General features: G+C 42.3%; 1 protein-coding gene across 10 annotated transcripts in view; it reads left to right on the top strand.

Annotated features, from left to right (window-relative positions):
* The window catches only part of LOC121534036 (trafficking kinesin-binding protein 1), a 57,583-nt gene that overhangs the window by 33,512 nt on the left and 1,920 nt on the right, over positions 1-22,151 (top strand). For 5 of the 10 annotated variants that reach the window (XM_045211744.1, XM_045211745.1, XM_045211743.1 and 2 more), the window contains 12 exons: positions 10,007-10,083; positions 10,320-10,436; positions 12,101-12,198; positions 12,343-12,451; positions 12,601-12,679; positions 12,919-13,049; positions 13,327-13,401; positions 13,645-13,856; positions 14,176-14,415; positions 17,543-17,907; positions 18,198-18,395; positions 18,873-18,981. In XM_045211744.1, the coding sequence (XP_045067679.1) occupies positions 10,007-10,083; positions 10,320-10,436; positions 12,101-12,198; positions 12,343-12,451; positions 12,601-12,679; positions 12,919-13,049; positions 13,327-13,401; positions 13,645-13,856; positions 14,176-14,415; positions 17,543-17,907; positions 18,198-18,395; positions 18,873-18,981 (1,810 nt within the window). The other 5 variants (XM_045211747.1, XM_045211746.1, XM_045211748.1 and 2 more) reach the window with 5 other exon arrangements.

The raw sequence follows: 22,151 nt of genomic DNA, 5'->3' as shown, positions 1-22,151 counted from the left end.
CTCCCTTGTCGTCATTTAGTATTACGTGGAATTAACTAGGCTAATGATGTAATCATAAATTATGTATAGCTAGAGGCCGGATATATTTGATGAGGTCTAATATATTTCATATATTATGTAGAGGTCTAATATTTCATACCAAATAGTCAATTGGGTTTTAATGGTTATAGACCCAAGTTTAATCTTGAGATTCACTGGCGCTTTAATGCTATACCTCCTTAAAGCACTCATAGTAGGCCTCAATGACCCACTAGGCAGGACATTGGTGTACTGGCTGTCTCATTCTCCCTGACCCCTGCACCACACAGCTAAACGGATCAGGGCAGGAAGACGGAGGTATTGTGATGTCACATGCAGGTTTCTGCAACCTGTCCCAGGCAGATACAATGGCCTGTCCTGTATTAGTAGCCTAATACCTCAGAATGGACGTCCCAAGAGGATCGGGAGAAAGGCTTATGATAACGTCTGTAGTGATGCGAGAATCAGACTGACAGAGGACAGAGTTGAGCTTGTGGGTTTGATCCCTATGGATCCCTATTGATCCTGTAGGGGCCTGTGTACTGTACAGGATCCACTCTGAATCCTCTCGGTTAGGGTACAGTGAGCTAGGAAATCCCTCGGTCAAAGAGCCCCTTGAGACCATCTGCGCTATCTATAGCGTGGTCTTAGACGGTAATATAGTACAATATGAATTGCTCACAGACAGTCAACTACTGTACTGTACTGTGGCATAGCTTTTAAAGGGATAGTCCTCTCAGATGCCATCATTCTTGAAACATTTTCTTTCCAAAGAAATCAATAAAGCTTGGCACTGTGAAAAGAAATTAAGAAAATAAGTTGACAGCTACAAATTCAGCATTAGTTCTTCTCGATAATCCAACACAATGTTCTGTCTGCAGTGTGTCTGTATTAAATACCTTTTTCTTGTCTGGAAAGTAGTCCAGTTTATAATGTTGTTTTAGCCTGAATACAAAAAGGATAACTTGAGCTTGTAAAGATTGAGAAGCTATTGGGGAAGCTAAATGGGGATTTAGCATTAGCATAAGTATGTACTTCCAGTAAATTATCATGTAACCATTGGATTTGCAGGAAGTTAGCCAGTTAGCTTGTTAGCCTTTGTTCTATGGATGAATCTATTTTGATAATAGTACAATTAGGAATTGTTACATGGATAGAGCTATTTCAATTGTAGTGACCCGATTTATAATTATTATTTGTAATAGGAAGCTACTTTAATTGTAGTAGGCCTAGCCATATTAGAAAATTAGCCTTTGTTCTATGGAGGAAGCAATTTTAATTGTAGTTCCAGATGGGTACATTAGCAGTTAGGACAGCAGTGTTTTAGGAAGCTATACTTACTTATGGTCACTCTTGCTCTGCTCTACCATTGAAAATGGTAGGCTACCTGATCGGACTGACTGTCCAGATTAGGGTATTCCAGGGTATTTTACAGAATGTTAATCTTCATAAAGAACACAATTAGGGTTTATCTTTATGATATACTGTACTGTAGGAAAGTACCATTGTAGACTCAACGATAAACAAAAGAACTGCAATGTATTATTTGCACTTGAACTTATGCAATACGGGCAGCATCTTCTTTTGGTGCATAAGCACCAGCTCTGTCTGTTGCAGGGGTTAGGTTGGCACTGTAGCTGCAGTCTGCCAGTGCCCGTGCCCAGTGCTGTAGGAAGCCGTTGGCTCCTACTCAACCACCACCCGCTGCTGTGGACTGGTCTCAGTATGCTAAAACAAGATGTTATTTCACTTTCTCTCGCTCTTTCTCTCTCTCTTTCTCGCTCTCTCCTTTCCTTTCATTCTCTCTTTCTCTGTTTCTCTCCCTCCATCTCTCTTTTCTTTCTTTCTCTCCCTATATCTCTTTTTCCACACTGTAGACCCCCATCACCTCTAAACAAGGACACACACTATTTTCTTAAAGGGTTCAAAGGATTAATGACTGTAGGCATACAGTAGATCCGGACCAGGACCATTTCATACCATTAAATAATTGGCTCATGCTTACTGTTACACAGTCACCCCATTTTCAGCCAAATGCTGCCCGTCACTTTAATTATTCTAATGTACCATACAGTACTGATGAGTACCAAATCTCCTTGGTGCCAGCCAGGCTTTTGATTAAACTGAGATTTGAATGGCTGATTTGAACAAAGGGGTATGTTACTGCATGTACCTGCATGAGACTACGTCTGCAGGATGTAGGGCTGACCCCAATTAGTCGACTGGTCGATTGTTTGGTCGTTAGGCTGTTGGTCGACCGAGATTGTTTTAGTCGAGCAGTAACAAATATATATACAGTTGAAGTCGGAATTTTACATACACCTTAGCCAAATACATTTCAACTCAGTTTTTCACAATTCCTGCAATTTAATCCTAGTAAAAATTCCCTGTTTTAGGTCAGTTAGGATCACCACTTTATTTTAAGAATGTGAAATTTCAGAATAATAGTAGAGAGAATTATTTATTTCAGTTTTTATTTCTTTCATCACATTCCCAGTGGGTCAGAAGTTTACATACACTCAATTAGTATTTGGTAGCATTGCCTTTAAATTGTTTAACTTGGGTCAAACATTTTGGGTAGCCTTCCACAGGCTTCCCACAATAAGTTGGGTGAATTTTGGCCCATTCCTCCTGACAGAGCTGGTGTAACTGAGTCAGGTTTGTGGGCCTCCTTGCTTGCACACGCCTTTTCAGTTCTGCCCACAAATATTCTATAGGATTGAGGTCAGGGCTTTGTGATGGCCACTCCAATACCTTGACTTTGATGTCCTTAAGCCATTTTGCAACAACTTTGGAAGTATGCTTGGAGTCATTGTCCATTTGGAAGACTCATTTGTGACCAAGCTTTAACTTCCTGACTGATGTCTTGAGATGTTGCTTCAATATATCCACATACTTTTCCTTCCTCATTCCATCTATTTTGTGAAGTGCACCAGTCCCTCCTGCAGCAAAGCACCCCCACAGCATGATGCTGCCACCCCCGTGCTTCACGGTTGGGATGGTGTTCTTCGGCTTGCAAGGCCCCCCTTTTTCCTCCAAACATAACGATGGTCATTATGGCCAAACAGTTCTATTTTTGTTTCATCAGACCAGAGGACATTTCTCCAAAAAGTATGATCTTTGTCCCCATGTGCAGTTGCAAACCGTAGTCAGGCTTTTTTATGGCGGTTTTGGAGCAGTGGCTTCTTCCTTGCTGAGCGGCCTTTCAGGTTATGTCGATATAGGACTCGTTATACTGTGGATATAGATAATTTTGTAGCTGTTTCCTCCAGCATCTTTACAAGGTCCTTTGCTGTTGTTCTGTGATTGATTAGCACTTTTCGCACCAAAGTACGTTCATCTCTAGGAGACAGAACGCGTCTCCTTCCTGAGCGGTATGACGGCTGCGTGGTCCCATGGTGTTTATACTTGCGTACTATTGTTTGTACAGATGAACGTGGTACCTTCAGGAATTTTGGAAATTGCTCCCAAGGATGAACCAGACTTGTGGAGGTCTACAAGTTTTTTCTGAGGTCTTGGCTGATTTCTTTTGATTTTCCCATGATGTCAAGCAAAGAGGCATTGAGTTTGAAGGTAGGCCTTGAAATACATCCACAGGTACACCTCCAATTGACTCAAATGATGTCAATTAGCCTATCAGAAGCTTCGAAAGCCATGACATCATTTTCTGGAATTTTCCAAGCTGTTTAAAGGCACAGTCAATTTAGGGTATGTAAACTTCTGACCTACTGGAATTGTGATACAGTGAATTATAAGTGAAATAATCTGTCTGTAAACAATTGTTGGAAAAATTACTTGTGTCATGCACAAAGTAGATGTCCTAACCGACTTGCCAAAACTATAGTTTGTTAAGAATACATTTTTGAAGTGGTAGAAAAACAAGTTTTAATGACTCCAACCTAAGTGTATGTAAACTTCCGACTTCAACTGTGTGTGTGTGTGTGTATGTATATGTACAGTGGGGAAAAAAAGTATTTAGTCAGCCACCAATTGTGCAAGTTCTCCCACTTAAAAAGATGAGAGAGGCCTGTAATTTTCATCATAGGTACACGTCAACTATGACAGACAAAATGAGGGAAAAAAATCCAGAAAATCACATTGTAGGATTTTTTATGAATGTATTTGCAAATTATGGTGGAAAATAAGTATTTGGTCAATAACACAAGTTTCTCAATACTTTGTTATATACCCTTTGTTGGCAATGACACAGGTCAAACGTTTTCTGTAAGTCTTCACAAGGTTTTCACACACTGTTGCTGGTATTTTGGCCCATTCCTCCATGCAGATCTCCTCTAGAGCAGTGATGTTTTGGGGCTGTCGCTGGGCAACACAGACTTTCAACTCCCCTCCAAAGATTTTCTATGGGGTTGAGATCTGGAGACTGGCTAGGCCACTCCAGGACCTTGAAATGCTTCTTACGAAGCCACTCCTTCGTTGCCCGAGGCGGTGTGTTTGGGATCATTGTCATGCTGGAAAAGACCCAGCCACGTTTCATCTTCAATGCCCTTGCTGATGGAAGGAGGTTTTCCCTCAAAATCACATGATACATGGCCCCATTCATTCTTTCCTTTACACGGATCAGTCGTCCTGGTCCCTTTGCAGAAAAACAGCCCCAAAGCATGATGTTTCCACCCCCATGCTTCACAGTAGGTATGGTGTTCTTTGGATGCAACTCAGCATTCTTTGTCCTCCAAACACGACAAGTTCTATTTTGGTTTCATCTGACCATATGACATATGACATTCTCCCAATCCCCTCTTCTGGATCATCCAAATGCATTCTAGCAAACTGTAGACAGGCCTGGACATGTACTGGCTTTAAGCAGGGGGACACGTCCTGGCACTGCAGGATTTGAGTCCCTGGCGCGTAGTGTGTTACTGATGGTAGGCTTTGTTACTTTGGTCCCAGCTCTCTGCAGGTCATTCACTAGGACCCCCGTGTGGTTCTGGGATTTTTGCTCACCGTTCTTGTGATCATTTTGACCCCACGGGGTGAGATCTTGCGTGGAGCCCCAGATCGAGGGAGATTATCAGTGGTCTTGTATGTCTTCCATTTCCTAATAATTGCTCCCACAGTTGATTTCTTCAAACCAAGCTGCTTACCTATTGCAGATTCAGTCTTCCCAGCCTGGTGCAGGTCTACAATTTTGTTTCTGGTGTCCTTTGACAGCTCTTTGGTCTTGGCCGTAGTGGAGTTTGGAGTGTGACTGTTTGAGGTTGTGGACAGGTGTCTTTTATACTGATAACAAGTTCAAACAGGTGCCATTAATACAGGTAACAGTGGAGGACAGAGGAGCCTCTTAAAGAAAAGAGATTACAGGTCTGTGAAAGCCAGAAATCTTGCTTGTTTGTAGGTGACCAAATACTTATTTTCCACCATAATTTGCAAATAAATTCATAAAAAATCCTACAATGTGATTTTCTGGAATTTTTTTCTCAATTTGTCTGTCATAGTTGACGTGTACCTATGATGAAAATTACAGGCCTCTCATCTTTTTAAGTGGAGAACTTGCACAATTGGTGGCTGACTAAATACTTTTTTCCCACTGTATATATATATATATATATATATATATATATATATATATATATATATATATATATATATATATATATATTTGCGCCCATCTCAGTGAACTAATCCATTGCGGAGGCCTAGATTAAAAGCCAATTTATGCTTGATTCAAAAATGTGGTCGGAGGCTCCATATGGAGGGTGTGACGCAATTGCGGAGCCTCCAGAGGCATGCAGAGGCCAAATTGAGCTCTGTATTGCATCGCCATGCACCTCCCATATTTTGTAGCAATCCGGAGGGACGTCGGATTGACCATGCGCCCAGATGCACAATGCACTTCTCTCTCCAGAATGCGCTCTCTTCCGCCAATTTGTGCACATTCATTGTTTCATAACTTCATTGTGTGAATTGTTTGCGTTTGATTGTTAGTGTATATCAATTCCCCATGACATATTTCACCAGTAGTACATTTACCGTTAATTCCTATAATTTCTAATCTACAATGTTTGTTACTTTGGTTACGGTAATTTATTTTAATGCATTCAATATTATTAATCCAGTCTTCCTGTTCTCATTGTCGGAGTGGACACATTGTTTGCAGAGTGCACAACCTATGCTAAACTTGTGAGAAACATTTACGAGTTCTGCCATTTTGTCATTGTCTTTGGTTTGAAGCGCTCCTGTCAATGTTGAGTAAGGACGCACATGCGTAGATGCCTGCGTGCAAATGTAGGCATATAAATGTGCCCATTTGGGGATCTGATAGTATTTCTGATTGGCTTAACGCACCACCACTAATGACCTGTGGAGCTTCTCTAAGTAATGTTATCTTCACCTCAGACAGCAAGCAATCGAAGTCTGTTTTTACATCCATTGAGAATTACAATAGTTCCTCAATGTATTTGAAAGATCTTTCGCTTTCGATAACCACTCAGTGTGAAAGGGAAAAATGTCATGTTCTGATCCTGTGGAAAGTCATAAAATAGTATTCTTATCAGTGCTTGACTTGGACTGAAATAGGTTCCGGTACTCATTTTGGGTGCTGTTTATATTTAGGTGCAGGAGCTCCACAATACTTTTGAGCTAATATTCTATAGGAGGAACAGGAGCTCAAGCAATAGAACATGTAAGGTGCCAGTACTCCCCTCTGCTGAGCTCCTGCCCAAGTCAAGCACTGCTTATCCCTTGCGCAAATAGCCTACAGCGATGTCTGTCCCAAGCTCACTGGCATGGGAAACTCTGAAGGCCCAGAATATTTTATACAATGTTGGAAGTTTCGGGTTAATAGTTGATACAGTGTTTCAAGTTTGTTGCAGACAGGCCATGTGTAGTCAATGTGATTTATAGGATATTTATTTTTATCAGGATATTTTCTACCTGCAGGCAGCAATGTTTTTATTTGTTGGCTTTATGTAGGCTATTTTTACATATTGGCAATGGCAATCAAAGTTACTTTTTAGGTTTGTATCATTTTCATTTAGATTTGTATAGAATTTTGATTAACCACATGACAATGATTTTGAGATATGAAGACGTTATTATAAATTAAATGAAACTGTTTCACGAAAATGTAACTGGCACACAGATCGGTAGAAATGGTAAGATAAATTGGCATTCCACATGAGAAAGGTTGCCGACTCCTAGTGTAGCCTATTACCGGCAACTTCAGGAGAGTAATGGCAAAATCTGTGAAAACCAGCAGGAGCGGGAGGAGAATAGTTGGGTCAGCTTAAGTTTTTTAAATTCTGGTTAGCTAGATCTCTGGCACCCTCTTGAGGCATCAAACCATAAGCTTAAAGCATCAGACAAGCTCAATACATATAGTTTTATTAAAACACATAAGGGTGTGTCTATATATGGAAAAATACACATTAAAAAAATTAGAGCAATCAATCCATTGGTCCCGGCTGATTGGTCTGGATAGAAACACATTTTTGATTATATGGAGGGTCACAAGAAAACATGAAACAAAGATGAGCCCTGGCACAGAAACCATGGGCCCCACTTCTTTAGGTCACTATAATAATTACTATGATGAACAAAGCATCAACTGGAACTCTATGATGACTCAGCTTCCAAACAGGATGACCACTATTCACCCGCCCTTCAGTCCTGAACAGGGTCGCAGTGTCCATTCACAAACCAGTAAACAAACTGACCTGTCTATAACCAGACCGCTCTATAATCACGGCCATAGATATCCAGCCTAACTTCCTTCTGAGGGTTAACTGTTCTCATTACAGTTTTCAACAGCAGCTTGTGCTGAGGTTTATTTATATCAGAGGGAAAGAGAGAGATGGGTCTTATCCCTGTAATGAGGATCAGGCTAAGAGGATAAGCTCTAACTGACTGGCTACATGGTAATGTTGTGGTCAGCACCCCGGTCTGTTTCCTTTCAACTTGTTGTTGACCATGAGTCATTCACAGAAAGAGAGGGGATAGTTGTGGGTCATTGAGGACAATGATGACCTAGTCCACTGGGCAGTTACAGTGGGGAAAAAAAGTATTTAGTCAGCCACCAATTGTGCAAGTTCTCCCACTTAAAAAGATGAGAGAGGCCTCATCATAGGTACACGTCAACTATGACAGACAAAATGAGGAAAAAAAATCCAGAAAATCACATTGTAGGATTTTTAATGAATTTATTTGCAAATTATGGTGGAAAATAAGTATTTGGTCAATAACAAAAGTTTCTCAATACTTTGTTATATACCCTTTGTTGGCAATGACACAGGTCAACGTTTTCTGTAAGTCTTCACAAGGTTTTCACACACTGTTGCTGGTATTTTGGCCCATTCCTCCATGCAGATCTCCTCTAGAGCAGTGATGTTTTGGGGCTGTCGCTGGGCAACACGGACTTTCAACTCCCTCCAAAGATGTTCTATGGGGTTGAGATCTGGAGACTGGCTAGGCCACTCCAGGACCTTGGAAATGCTTCTTACGAAGCCACTCCTTCGTTGCCCGGGCGGTGTGTTTGGGATCATTGTCATGCTGAAAGACCCAGCCACGTTTCATCTTCAATGCCCTTGCTGATGGAAGGAGGTTTTTACTCAAAATCTCACGATACATGGCCCCATTCATTCTTTCCTTTACACGGATCAGTCGTCCTGGTCCCTTTGCAGAAAAACAGCCCCAAAGCATGATGTTTGCACCCCCATGCTTCACAGTAGGTATGGTGTTCTTTGGATGCAACTCAGCATTCTTTGTCCTCCAAACACGACGAGTTGAGTTTTTACCAAAAAGTTATATTTTGGTTTCATCTGACCATATGACATTCTCCCAATCCTCTTCTGGATCATCCAAATGCACTCTAGCAAACTTCAGACGGGCCTGGACATGTACTACCTTAAGCAGGGGGACACGTCTGGCACTGCAGGATTTGAGTCCCTGGCGCGTAGTGTGTTACTGATGGTAGGCTTTGTTACTTTGGTCCCAGCTCTCTGCAGGTCATTCACTAGGTCCCCCCGTGTGGTTCTGGGATTTTTGCTCACCGTTCTTGTGATCATTTTGACCCCACGGGGTGAGATCTTGCGTGGAGCCCCAGATCGAGGGAGATTATCAGTGGTCTTGTATGTCTTCCATTTCCTAATAATTGCTCCCACAGTTGATTTCTTCTAACCAAGCTGCTTACCTATTGCAGATTCAGTCTTCCCAGCCTGGTGCAGGTCTACAATTTTGTTTCTGGTGTCCTTTGACAGCTCTTTGGTCTTGGCCATAGTGGAGTTTGGAGTGTGACTGTTTGAGGTTGTGGACAGGTGTCTTTTATACTGATAACAAGTTCAAACAGGTGCCATTAATACAGGTAACGAGTGGAGGACAGAGGAGCCTCTTAAAGAAGAAGTTACAGTTCTGTGAGAGCCAGAAATCTTGCTTGTTTGTAGGTGACCAAATACTTATTTTCCACCATAATTTGCAAATAAATTCATTACAAATCCTACAATGTGATTTTCTGGAAAAAAAATTCTCAATTTGTCTGTCATAGTTGACGTGTACCTATGATGAAAATTACAGGCCTCTCTCATCTTTTTAAGTGGGAGAACTTGCACAATTGGTGGCTGACTAAATACTTTTTTTCCATTTTGACATTTCCATTTTAGTCATTTAGCAGACGCTATTATCCAGAGCGACTTACAGTTAGTGAGTGCATACATTTTTTATATATATATATATATATATATATATATATATATATATATATATATTTTTTATTTATTTATTTTTTTCTTCCCCACTGTAGCTTTTACCTCTCAAAGTTTAACTTCCCGATATCGTGTTCAAATTAACTGAATTGTGTGGTCAGTGTAGGCCAGAAATTATCTTAGCTCCTGTGACCAATGAAACTTCTAACCAGAAAGTTACTGTCTCTATACTGTCTGAATAATTCACTGTCCAATGGCCTCTCCTACTTTTCAGTGAACTATATATTAACCAGGTATTTTTATTTTCTCCCGCTATTCCCATCTCCCTCCTACAGTGCTGTGTTCAGAGAGAGTGGGCCAGGTCACTAAGACGTACCATGACATCGAGGCTGTCACCCACCTACTGGAAGAGGTAAGTAAATATAACGGGAACGTTCCGTATGTAACCCCTTAATCGTCCCTGGGACTAATTAAGTTGTATTGAATCGAATTGAATAATGTGTAACTGAATATATTATACATTTGAGCAAATTACGATAGTCATCAGACATAACCATGTTGCTAGAATGATAAACAAGTCTTCTACTAGAAACTGTAACTACATCACAGAATGAGGAACATCCTCATCAAACCATTGTCGTCTTGCAGAAAGAGCGGGACCTCGAATTGGCGGCCCGGATCGGCCAATCGCTGCTCAAGCAGAATCGGGATCTAACGGCACGGAATGAGTTAATGGACGAACAGCTGGAGATCGCTAAGGAAGAGGTATGAAACCATCACTGTAGCCCTACTTTGATTTATCTCATGTATTACAGACAGAATACAGTAGTGCTGGAACATAGCTTTTAGCAAGAGAAAATACACCCTCATTCTGGTCCTGGAATATGAAATTTACAGCGAATGCGGTCTTTTGTTCCAGCCCGGCATTAACACAACTGGTTCAATTTTTATTTAGACCTTTTATCAGTTGAATCATTGCATAAATGCTAGGCAGGATCAAAAGCCTGCACACCCGGTAACTCTCGCCCAGACCAGGAATGGGGACCAAATTACAACCAAATAATTGCAGCGTTACTGCAAAAATGGAAGAGGAAAGTGGAAGGGGGAAAAAGTAAGGAACTTGTCTGTCGGCCTTGCATTAAAGAACATAATTGGTTAAAGAAAACTGTGATAAATAAAAAAGTATACCAGTTTCATTTAAGGACCAAAGGATTGACAGCCATCCCATATAGATTGCAAAATAGTTGGGAAGAGATTTTTGACGTACTGATCCCATGGCATAGTGTTTATAAACTGATACGAAAAACGACGCCAGATTCAAAACTTAGAATTGTTCAATTTAAATTATTATATAAAATTCTTGCTACCAATAGAATGTTATTTATATGGGGGATACAATCTTCCCAGCTCTGCAGATTTTGCTGCGAAGAGACAGAATCATTAGATCATTTGATTTGGTACTGTCCATTTGTAGCTTGTTTTTGGACACAGGTCCAGGAATGGCTAAAGGATTGCAATATTTACCTGGAGCTAACCTTGCAGATAGCATTACTGGGTGATCTGAAAAGTCATAGTCAATCAATCAATAATATAATAATACTTTTAGCAAAAATGTTTATTTTCAATTTACAATCTGTAGAAACAATGAGAATGGAAGGGTTCAGAACTTTTGTAAAACATCACAGTACAGTTGAAAAATATATGGCAAATAGAAATCCAATTTGGATGGTGTTAAAAGATAGATGGGTGGTGTTGAAGGATGGGACTAATAACAACTAACAACAACTAATAACAACAAGATAACTAATAATGTAAGCATACTGTGTCCATAATAAGTATATAGGTTATAGGTTGAGAGCTTTTGTGAAAGAGCACAGTTAGAAAGATATGGCATAAAGAAGCAAACCGGATGGACATCATGAATATGTTCTGAGAGTTTGAGAGTAGAGGAAGTTCAGGAGTAAAAACAAACAAAATAGAATTATTGTCAAATTGACTGTGTCCGTAAAATGTATATAGTATGTATAAGCTGAAAGTAGAGGCCTAGGCATTGTTGTTCACTGGTTGACTCCAATTGGGGAAGGGGTGGTGGGGTTGGAAAGTAATAAAGGGAAAAAATAAATAAAAAAAAAGGATATGTGTGTGTATGTGTATGTATGTGTGTATGTATGTGTATATATATGTATGTATGTGTATATGTATATATATGTATATATATATATATTTGCGAGAAACAATATGGGGGATTGGAAGTGATGCAGACAATTACATTGATGGAAGTTACAATCTATCTGCAATATTAAAGCTGATCTACCCCCTAAAAAGAAAAAAAAGAAAAAAAAGAAAAAGAAAAAAAGGACTGGGCACCACTGTACATGATAGATCCTAGTTCAGTACTCTGACCCTGGTTCCTGTTTCCCATTCATCAGATAGCCCAGCTGCGTCATGAGCTTTCAATGAGAGACGACCTGCTCCACTTGTATGCCAGCACAGAGGAGATCGAGAACGCCTCCGACTCACACTCACTGTGAGTACACACAAACACACACACACACACACACTGAAGAGTACACATACACGTCGTACATCCTCTCAGGCATATCAACACAACTTTGACAGGTAAACGTAAGACTTAATTCTGACCGCCTTCTCCCTCTCTCCTTGTTTTCAGAATGAAGAGGAACGAGTCGTCTAACTCACTCAGTAACCGTGTCAATTATGACTTCATACAACAGAAACTCAAAGGTCTGGAGGAGGAGAACCTCAAACTACGCTGTGAGGTGTGTAACACTGGCTACTTCTAAATACCTGAAGTCATTGAAGTGGATGGGAAACTTGCTAATCGCAAATGATGGCTACTGTACTATACACCAGATTCATTGAAGTGGATAGGAACCTTGCTAATGCCATTGATGTTGTTACTCCACAGGCCAATGAACTGACGTCAGAGACTGCTAACTATGAGGAACAAGAGCAGGAGCTGATGATGGTGTGTGTGGAGGAACTCAGTAAGTATACTATAATGTACTACAGTGTACTACTATACATATTTGATAATGTATACAGTATTACTGTGTTCCTGAGGGGAGAGTGAACTGGTGAGTGGGTGAATACAGTGAAAACAGTATGTGTTTGTACTATGTATTCATACTAACCCTCTCCCTGTCTCTCTCTCCCTCCTCTTTTTCTCTCTCTGTCTCGTTCTCTCTTTCTCTCCCTCAATCTTTTTTTCTACCTCCACCCCCAGCCTCTGTGAATAAGCAGGTGGTGGACCTGTCTGATGAGTTGGCCCGTAAGGTGGAGGACACTCTCAGGCAGCAGGAGGAGATCAGTTCCCTGCTTGGACAGATAGTCGACCTGCAGGCACGCTGCAAAGGGGTGAGTGATCACAGACACAACAACGCACACACATACACACACACCTAAATACAAACCCACACACACACAAGCATGCAGTACACGGACACACACACATCAGAGTTGACGTGGCACTCCTCTCATGCCTTGAGGTTCCACAAGGACAAAAGACTCAAGACTCCCCCACACCGAACACTTCTATAATGGAGTACATCAAATATTTACATATGCACTGAAGTTGGTATCTACAGTATCACTGATACGATCATGGTATTAACTCTCCACTCTGTTCCTCTAGCTCACCACTGACAACGAAGAGCTAACCCAGCACCTGAGTGCCTCGCGGGAGAGCCAATCACAGCTCAAATCAGAGGTAAGACCCGCCCTCACACTCTACCCACAATCCACAGCTCATTACCCTCCAATGAGCTATCTATAACATGTAGGATAATGTTGCTCTTTAACACTGATCTAAGGTTGGTTTTTGGATTTTCCCCCTTATTGTTAAGGCAAGGATTTGGGGAAGCTGACCCTAGATCTGTCCCTCAAGGCAAGCTTGTACTTAACTGCAGTAGTAGTGTGTGTTTAACTGACCTCTGGCATTCCCTGGCTGTAGCTAAACTACCTGCAGGACAAGTACTCAGAGTGCGAGGACATGCTACGGGAGGCCAGAGAGGACATTAAGAACCTGCGAAACAAGAGCATGCCCAACAGCACGGTGCAGCGCTACAGCGCCCTATCAGCCGTGTTCCCCATGGACTCCCTGGCAGCAGAGATAGAGGGCACCTTCCGCAAGGGCCTGGACGTCCCTGCCCCGTCCGAGTACAAGTGAGTGATGATGTCACTGTGAAAACATAAAACACCGGTGACAATGTGCTTTTTCCAACCTGTTAAGCTCAGTTGGATGAGAATACCGGTATGTCAGTTATGTGCCAAAGGTGAAATGTTACCAAGTATGTTTGATTGAACGAAAACAGCATGACATAACAAAGCACATCTATTCATCAAAAATATACAATAAGTCAAATACAATGTTTAAAATGTTTCCAAAATTACACTAAAGAAGATCTAATATTCAAGCACAAATACACTGACATAAACTTTGTCACCACCACTAATCTATATGGTTTATCTATGGTTGCCAAAGGAACCATCCGTGGCGCGTGTTTGAGACGGTGAAGGTGGTGAACCAAGCGTCGAGGCTGCGGTCGCGGTGCCACTCCCCCGGCCAGGTGCCCGGCTCCAGCCCCATGTCGCTGCGCTCCAGCCGCGCCTCCACCCCCCGTACCAGCTACTACGGCTCAGACAGCACCAGCCTCACCTTGGAGGACAAACCACCTAGTGCCATATCGAGGCTGGCAGAGGTGGCACACACTGAGGACAACAGGTGAGACTGGCAACAGTGTATGTGTGTATATATACAGTGCCTTTGGAAAGTATTCAGACCCCTTGACTTTTTCCAAATTTTGTTACATTACAGCCTTATTCTAAAATTGATAAAATAGTTTTTTCCCCCCTCATCAATCTACACACAATACCCCATAATGACAAAGCAAAAACAGGTTTTTAGAAATTTTTGCAAATGTATTAAAAATAAATGACTGAAATATCACATTTACATAAGTATTCAGACCCTTTACTCAGTACTTTGTTGAAGCACCTTTGGCAGCGATTACAGCCTCGAGACACTACAAGCTTGGCACACCTGTATTTGGGGAGTTTCTCACATTCTTCTGTACAGATCCTCTCAAGCTCTGTCAGGTTGGATGAGGAGCGTCGCTGCACAGCTATTTTCAGGTCTCTCCAGAGACCGGGTTGAAGTCCGGGCTCTGGCTGGGCCACTCAAGGACATTCAGAGACTTGTCCCGAAGCCACTCCTGCGTTGTCTTGGCTGTGTGCTTAGGGTTGTTGTCCTGTTTGAAGGTGAACCTTCACCCCAGTCGCTCTGGAGCAGGTTTTCATCAAGGATCTCTCTGTACTTTGTTCCGTTCATCTTTCCCTCGATCCTGACTAGTCTTCCAGTCCCTGCCGCTGAAAATCATCCCCACAGCATGATGCTGCCACCACCATGCTTCACCGTAGGGATGGTGCCAGGTTTCCTCCAGACTTGACAATTGGAATTCAGGCCAAAGAGTTCAATCTTGGTTTCATCGAACCAGAGAATCTTGTTCCTCATGGTCTGAGAGTGTTTAGGTGCCTTTTGGCAAATTCCAAGCTGGGTGTCATGTGCCTTTTTACTGAGGAGTCGCTTCCGTCTGGCCACTCTACCATAAAGGCCTGATTGGTGAAGTGCTGCAGAGATGGTTGTCCTTCTGGAAGGTTCTCCCATCTCCACAGAAGAACTCTAGAGCTCTGTCAGAGTGACCATTGGGTTCTTGGTCACCTCCCTGACCAAGGCCCTTCTCTCTTCTCTCAGTTTGGCCGGGCGACCAGCTCTAGGAAAAGTCTTGGTGGTTCCAAACTTCTTCCATTTAAGAATGATGGAGGCCACTGTGTTCTTGCGGACCTTCAATGCTGTAGAAATGTTTTGATACTGTCACGAGAATTTTTATCTCTAATACTCAAACTTTTAATAATCCCCAGAGGGTGTAAGACTCTAGTTAAGGATGAATTAAACAATTCTCCAGTCTGCAAGGGATCAATGAGAGCGCTCTGGCGCCAAAAACACACACCGCCTTTTTATATGCATCCACGCAAAGGACTTTGCTCCACCCACCTTTAGGCGGCATGTACATTTCCACAGCATAGAATTGTAGAATAATAGTGAAGACATCAAAACTATGAAATAACACATATGGAATCATGTAGTAACCAAAAAAGTGTTAAACAAATCAAGATATATTTTATATTTGAGATTCTTCAAGTAGCCACCCTTTGCCTTGATAACAGCTTTGCACACTCTTGGCATTCTCTCAACCAGCTTCATGAGTTAGTCACCTGAAATGCAATTCAATTAACAGGTGTGCCTTCATAAAAGTTAAGAAGAAGATATCCCTATTTGGTAAAAGACCAAGTCCATTTTATGGCAAGAACAGCTCAAATAAGCAAAGAGAAACGACAATCCATCATTACTTTAAGACATGAAGGTCAGTCAATACGGAACATTTCAAGAACTTTGAAAGTTTCTTCAAGTGCAGTCGAAAAAACCATCAAGAGCTATGATAAAACTGTCTCTCATGAGGACCGCCAAAGGAATGGAAGACCCAGAGTTACCTCTGCTGCAGAGGATAAGTTCATTAGAGTTGCCAGCCTCAGAAATTGCAGCCCAAATAAATGCTTCACAGAGTTTAAGTCACAGACACATCTCAACATCAACTGTTCAGAGGGGACTGTGTGAATCAGGCCTTCATGGTCGAATTGCTGCAAAGATACCACTACTAAAGGACTCCAATAAGAAGAAGAGACCTGCTTGGGCCAAGAAACACGAGCAATGGACATTAGACCGGTGGAAATGTGTTGTTTGGTCTGGAGTCCAAATTAGAGGTTTTGGTTCAATCCGCCATGTCTTTGTGAGACGCGGTGTGGGTGAACGGATGATCTCCACATGTGTAGTTCCCACCGTAAAGCATGGAGGAGGAGGTGTTATGGTGTGGGGGTGCTTTGCTGGTGACACTGTCTGTGATTTATTTAGAATTCAAGGCACACTTAACCAGCATGGCTACCACAGCATTCTGCAGTGATACGCCATCCCATCTGGTTTGGGCTTAGTGGGACTATCATTTGTTTTTCAAAAGGACAATGACCCAACCCACCTCCAGGCTGTGTAAGGGCTATTTTACCAAGGCCTGGCCAAGGTCTGGCCTCCACAATCCCCTGACCTCAACCCAATTGAGATGGATTGGGATGAGTCGGACGGCAGAGTGAGGGAAAAGCAGCCAACAAGTGCTCAACATATGTGGGAACTCCTCAAGACTGTTGGAAAAGCATTCCAGGTGAAGCTGGTTGAGAGAATTCCATGAGTGTGCAAAGCTGTCATCAAGGCAAAGGGTGACTATTTGAAGAATCTCAAATCTCAAATATATTTTGATTTGTTTAACACGTTTTTGGTTACTACATGATTCCATATGTGTTATTTCATAGTTTTGATGTCTTCACTTTTATTCTACAATGTAAAAAAAATGTAAAAATAAGGAAAAACCCTTGAATGAGTAGGTGTGTCCAAACTTTTGACTGGTACTGTATGTTTGAATTACATTAACTCTCATACAGAGTCTACACAGACAGCAGACACACAGGGTATTTACTTTTCACATCAAATCAAATCAAATTGTATTTGTCACATGCTTCGCAGACAACAGGCATAGACTAACAGTGAAATGCTTTTTCATAGTATATTAATGGACTTCTTTCACTCCTACATGTTCAAACATACAGCTTCTATTTCTCTGGTCTATGTGTACTAATAACAACAGTGCATTTGTATTCTAAACCTGTTCTACCTCTACTCTTGAGTGTTTGTGCATCAACAGTGTATAGTCTATCACTAACCTTCCTCTATCTCTCTCTGATCTCAGTGTTAGTGGCCTTAAGCGTCTGGGGATGCCGGGCATGCCTGGAGGCCAGGACCTAGAAGCTGCGCTCCGCTGTTTATCTGACCGCCAGCAGAGCCATGCCTCAGAGCGCCCCTTCTTTGAGGTGGAGCGCGAACGCAAACTCCGCGCCCTGGCCGCCGCCTACCAGGGGTGCAGCGAGGAGGGTGAGGAGGTGGGCGAGCTGGGCTCCAGCGGGTTCCTTACGCCCAACGACAGCCTGGTGTCCAGCTCGGTGGCGTCGACAGGCACCAACTACTCCAATGGCAGCTCGCTGCACTCCTCGGCCGGATCGGGGGGCTCGCGCTCCTACCTACCCGATCGCCTGCAGATTGTCAAGCCCCTGGAAGGTGAGGAGGGAGGGGGAGACCCTGTTTTGTGTTCTTTGCTGAGATATTAGGTGTGCGGTAACTCGACTGTCAGTTTTATGGTAACTTGCCTAAGGTTGCTAGACTCAATTACAGGTGAAACTATGAATGTAGTCTCTAAAGCTGAAAGTAGACACTCTTTACAATTTTTTCCTTCTTTTAATATGAAAAATATGCATGATTAGAGAAATACAGTTTATTAATAAATAAATAAATGTGTTATTCCCAACATACAACAATGCTAACTATATCGCCCTTCCTCTCCACGCCAGGTTCAGTGACCCTGCACCATTGGCAGCAGCTGGCCAAGCCCAACCTGGGAGGCATCCTGCACCCTCGTCCGGGGGTCCTCACCAAAGACTTCCGGGAGCTGGAGATCGACCTCCAACACGTCTACAGCCTCAACGACCTGGAGGAGGACGAGCCTGACCTATCACAGCTCTCCCACAGCCTGGCTGCCGGAGCCATGGGTAAGAAAAGAGGCCACTGGGTAGTGTTTAGTTGAATTTAGTAGATACGGTTGATAGGGTCTCAATTGTGAGTGAAGACATTCACTCATACACACACAGTACACACTCATTCCTCTGGTCCCTCTAGTCTGGTATGAAAATCTGATCGTTTTCCCTTCTCCCTCCGACGGAACACTTTAGGTCCGTCAGATTGGGTAAGGGAGAACGATCAGGCATTGACACTGGAACCTTCTATTTGGATAACATGTCTACTGTGGTCCATATCCCCCTAAGTTCACCTGTGTGGTAGGTGTGATGTTACTAAACAGTTTGAGTCATTCCAACTCATACTGTCGTTGTATATCGTACATTCTCCCATCCGTGTCATTTGGTGGGTGGCTCTGGGATTTTCCTCATCCATTGTGAGTAGTTGTGTATGTGTTTGTTGTTGTTTTTGTGTTGGTGTGTTGTTGTGTAAAGTGTGTCCATCATCCACAGTCACTCCTCTATCCTCCGGCCCCAACCTCCCCCAGACCCCTCCCACCCACACCGTCACCACCTGTCGGCGCCACCACCCCTCCCTCCTGCTCCCCTCCTTCTCCACCAGGTAAGATCTGGGAATCACTCACACACAACTATTCATTGGTAACACTTTATTTTACTGTCCGGTTTCACATATATATATTTTTTTATGCTTTATTTAACCAGGAAGGCCCTTGAGATATTTTTTTCGAAGGAGACCTGGCCAAGAAAGCAGCGTACAGTCAAGTGCAAAAAGTTACATGTTTTTTGTCTGGTATTTACTAAGAACGTATATATGGTGACAATGAATACTTCCTGGAAGTTTCATCAAAGACGTTGAAATAATAGGTAACCTGGTACTAAATGGTATGGTACTAAATGGTGTTTGAAATTAATCCAAAGCAACATAAGTAATTACCAGGCAGTGGACTGTTGATGGTCGACTGACCTAAAGCTCAGCTACTATTAAATGAAATGTGCATCAGAATGGAAGTGTGCAGAGACTTTTCCCTGTTTCTCCAGTTGTCCATTTTGCCTCCAGCACCTTCACTAATCGGTTTTGGGTGTGCTGTAGATTCTGCCTTTTATCCCCAGGTAGTGGACTGTAAAATGAAGTGAAATCCATTTATTTTTCATTAATTTGCCTTTTGGTATTCATTCAAACGTTAATTCATTCATTCATTAAACCAAAGACCAATATTAGTAATAACGTGAAAAGGTATTTACAATACACCACTCTGAAAACAATAGCAGCTTCGCTGTGCTGCCCCATTTCTCTCCTCGAAAGTACCTTTCTACTTTGTGTGTATAGCAGTCATTCTCTCTCCTCCCTTACTCAATCCCTCTCTCCTTACCACATGTCTCTCTCCTCAGTGGTAGGAAACGCTGGTCCAAGCACTTTCTTCAGCTCTAAAGTAGGCTTCATAGGCAAAGTAAGATCCAACAGGCATGGACATCTTGGGAATGATGCAGGAAAATTATATATTTATCCGCTAACTTTTCTAAACCACTCCCCTTCTAACTCTGACCCCACCCAACCCCTAAGTAAAATTATTATTATCATACCCCCATGCTGAGCCTTGAACAAACACCACTACAAAGTCATGGAATGAATGCACTCGCAGCTATGACAATGCTTCAACTTTCCATGCATAAAACAAATTGATGTTCTTGTGTCTATTTAAATGACTTTGAGGTTTAGTATTAGATTATTGGGGCCAAATCCTAATTTAAGATACACACATGTAACTCAAACTTTAATACACACAGGTTTCCCATTCCAACATCTTAATGCCTGCTTCTCTATTAAGGATTTGGTCCATTATCTTGAATCTACTTCATAAAAAACATGTCACTCACTTGCTTGGCATGCTAACTTGGACAACACTTCCTGATCCCTTCCAGATTCTTCCAGGTAAACTGCACGACCCAACGGCAATCCTCTTTTCAGTTCTCAGGCTGACTATCGAACTGACTAACACCATCTCTAACCCACCCTTACAGGCAACGAAACTAACTAACCACTCTTAACTAATGATGCACTGTTACTAATGCTGCTAAGCTTATACAGTGGGGAAAAAAAGTATTTAGTCAGCCACCAATTGTGCAAGTTCTCCCACTTAAAAAGATGAGAAAGGCCTGTAATTTTCATCATAGGTACACGTCAACTATGACAGACAAATTGAGAGAAAAAAATCAAGAAAATCACATTGTAGGATTTTTAATGAATTTATTTGCAAATTATGGTGGAAAATAAGTATTTGGTCACCTACAAACAAGCAAGATTTCTGGCTCTCACAGACCTGTAACTTCTTCTTTAAGAGGCTCCTCTGTCCTCCACTCGTTACCTGTATTAATGGCACCTGTTTGAACTTGTTATCAGTATAGAAGACACCTGTCCACAACCTCAAACAGTCACACTCCAAACTCCACTATGGCCAAGACCAAAGAGCTGTCAAAGGACACCAGAAACAAAATTGTAGACCTGCACCAGGCTGGGAAGACTGAATCTGCAATAGGTAAGCAGCTTGGTTTGAAGAAATCAACTGTGGGAGCAATTATTAGGAAATGGAAGACATACAGGACCACTGATAATCTCCCTCGATCTGGGGCTCCACGCAAGATCTCACCCCGTGGGGTCAAAATGATCACAAGAATGGTGAGCAAAAATCCCAGAACCACACGGGGGGACCTAGTGAATTACCGCAGAGAGCTGGGACCAAAGTAACAAAGCCTACCATCAGTAACACACTACGCCGCCAGGGACTCAAATCCTGCAGTGCCAGACGTGTCCCCCTGCTTCAGCCGTACATGTCCAGGCCCATCTGAAGTTTGCTAGAGTGCATTTGGATGATCCAGAAGAGGATTGGGAGAGAATGTCATATGGTCAGATGAAACCAAAATAGAACTTTTTGGTAAAAACTCAACTCGTCGTGTTTGGAGGACAAAGAATGCTGAGTTGCATCCAAAGAACACCATACCTACTGTGAAGCATGGGGGTGGAAACATCATGCTTTGGGGCAGTTTTTCTGCAAAGGGACCAGGACGACTGATCCGTGTAAAGGAAAGAATGGGGCATGATATGTAGATTTTGAGTGGAAACCTCCTTCCATCAGCAAGGGCATTGAAGATGAAAACGTGGCTGGGTCTTTCAGCATGACAATGATCCCAAACTCACTGCCCGGGCAACGAAGGACGTGCTAGAAGCAGTTTCAAGGTCCTGGAGTGGCCTTGGCCAGTCTCCAGATCTCAACCCCATAGAAAATCTTTGGAGGGGAGTTGAAAGTCTGTGTTGCCCAGCGACAGCCCCAAAACATCACTGCTCTAGAGGAGATCTGCATGGAGGAATGGGCCAAAATACCAGCAACAGTGTGTGAAAACCTTGTGAAGACTTACAGAAAAAGCGTTTGACCTCTTTCATTGCCAACAAAGGTATATAACAAAGTATTGAGAAACTTTTTTATTGACCAAATACTTATTTTCCACCATAATTTGCAAATAAATTCATTAAAAATCCTACAATGTGATTTTCTGGATTTTGTTTTCTCATTTTGTCTGTCATAGTTGACGTGTACCTATGATGAAAATTACAGGCCTCTCTCATCTTTTTAAGTGGGAGAACTTGCACAATTGGTGGCTGACTAAATACTTTTTTTCCCCCACTGTAGCTATGTGTTTATTTTGTATGTTTAAGTAGGCAAATGACAAGCTGAGTATCTCATTGGATGTGTGATAACAGCACTGCTGTGTCTGATT

This window comes from Coregonus clupeaformis, chromosome 38 (assembly GCF_020615455.1).
Source record: "Coregonus clupeaformis isolate EN_2021a chromosome 38, ASM2061545v1, whole genome shotgun sequence".
In the NCBI taxonomy this organism is placed as follows: domain Eukaryota; kingdom Metazoa; phylum Chordata; class Actinopteri; order Salmoniformes; family Salmonidae; genus Coregonus; species Coregonus clupeaformis.
The sequence above is the reverse complement of the archived record's forward strand: the minus strand, read 5'-3'. Positions and strand labels throughout refer to the sequence as shown.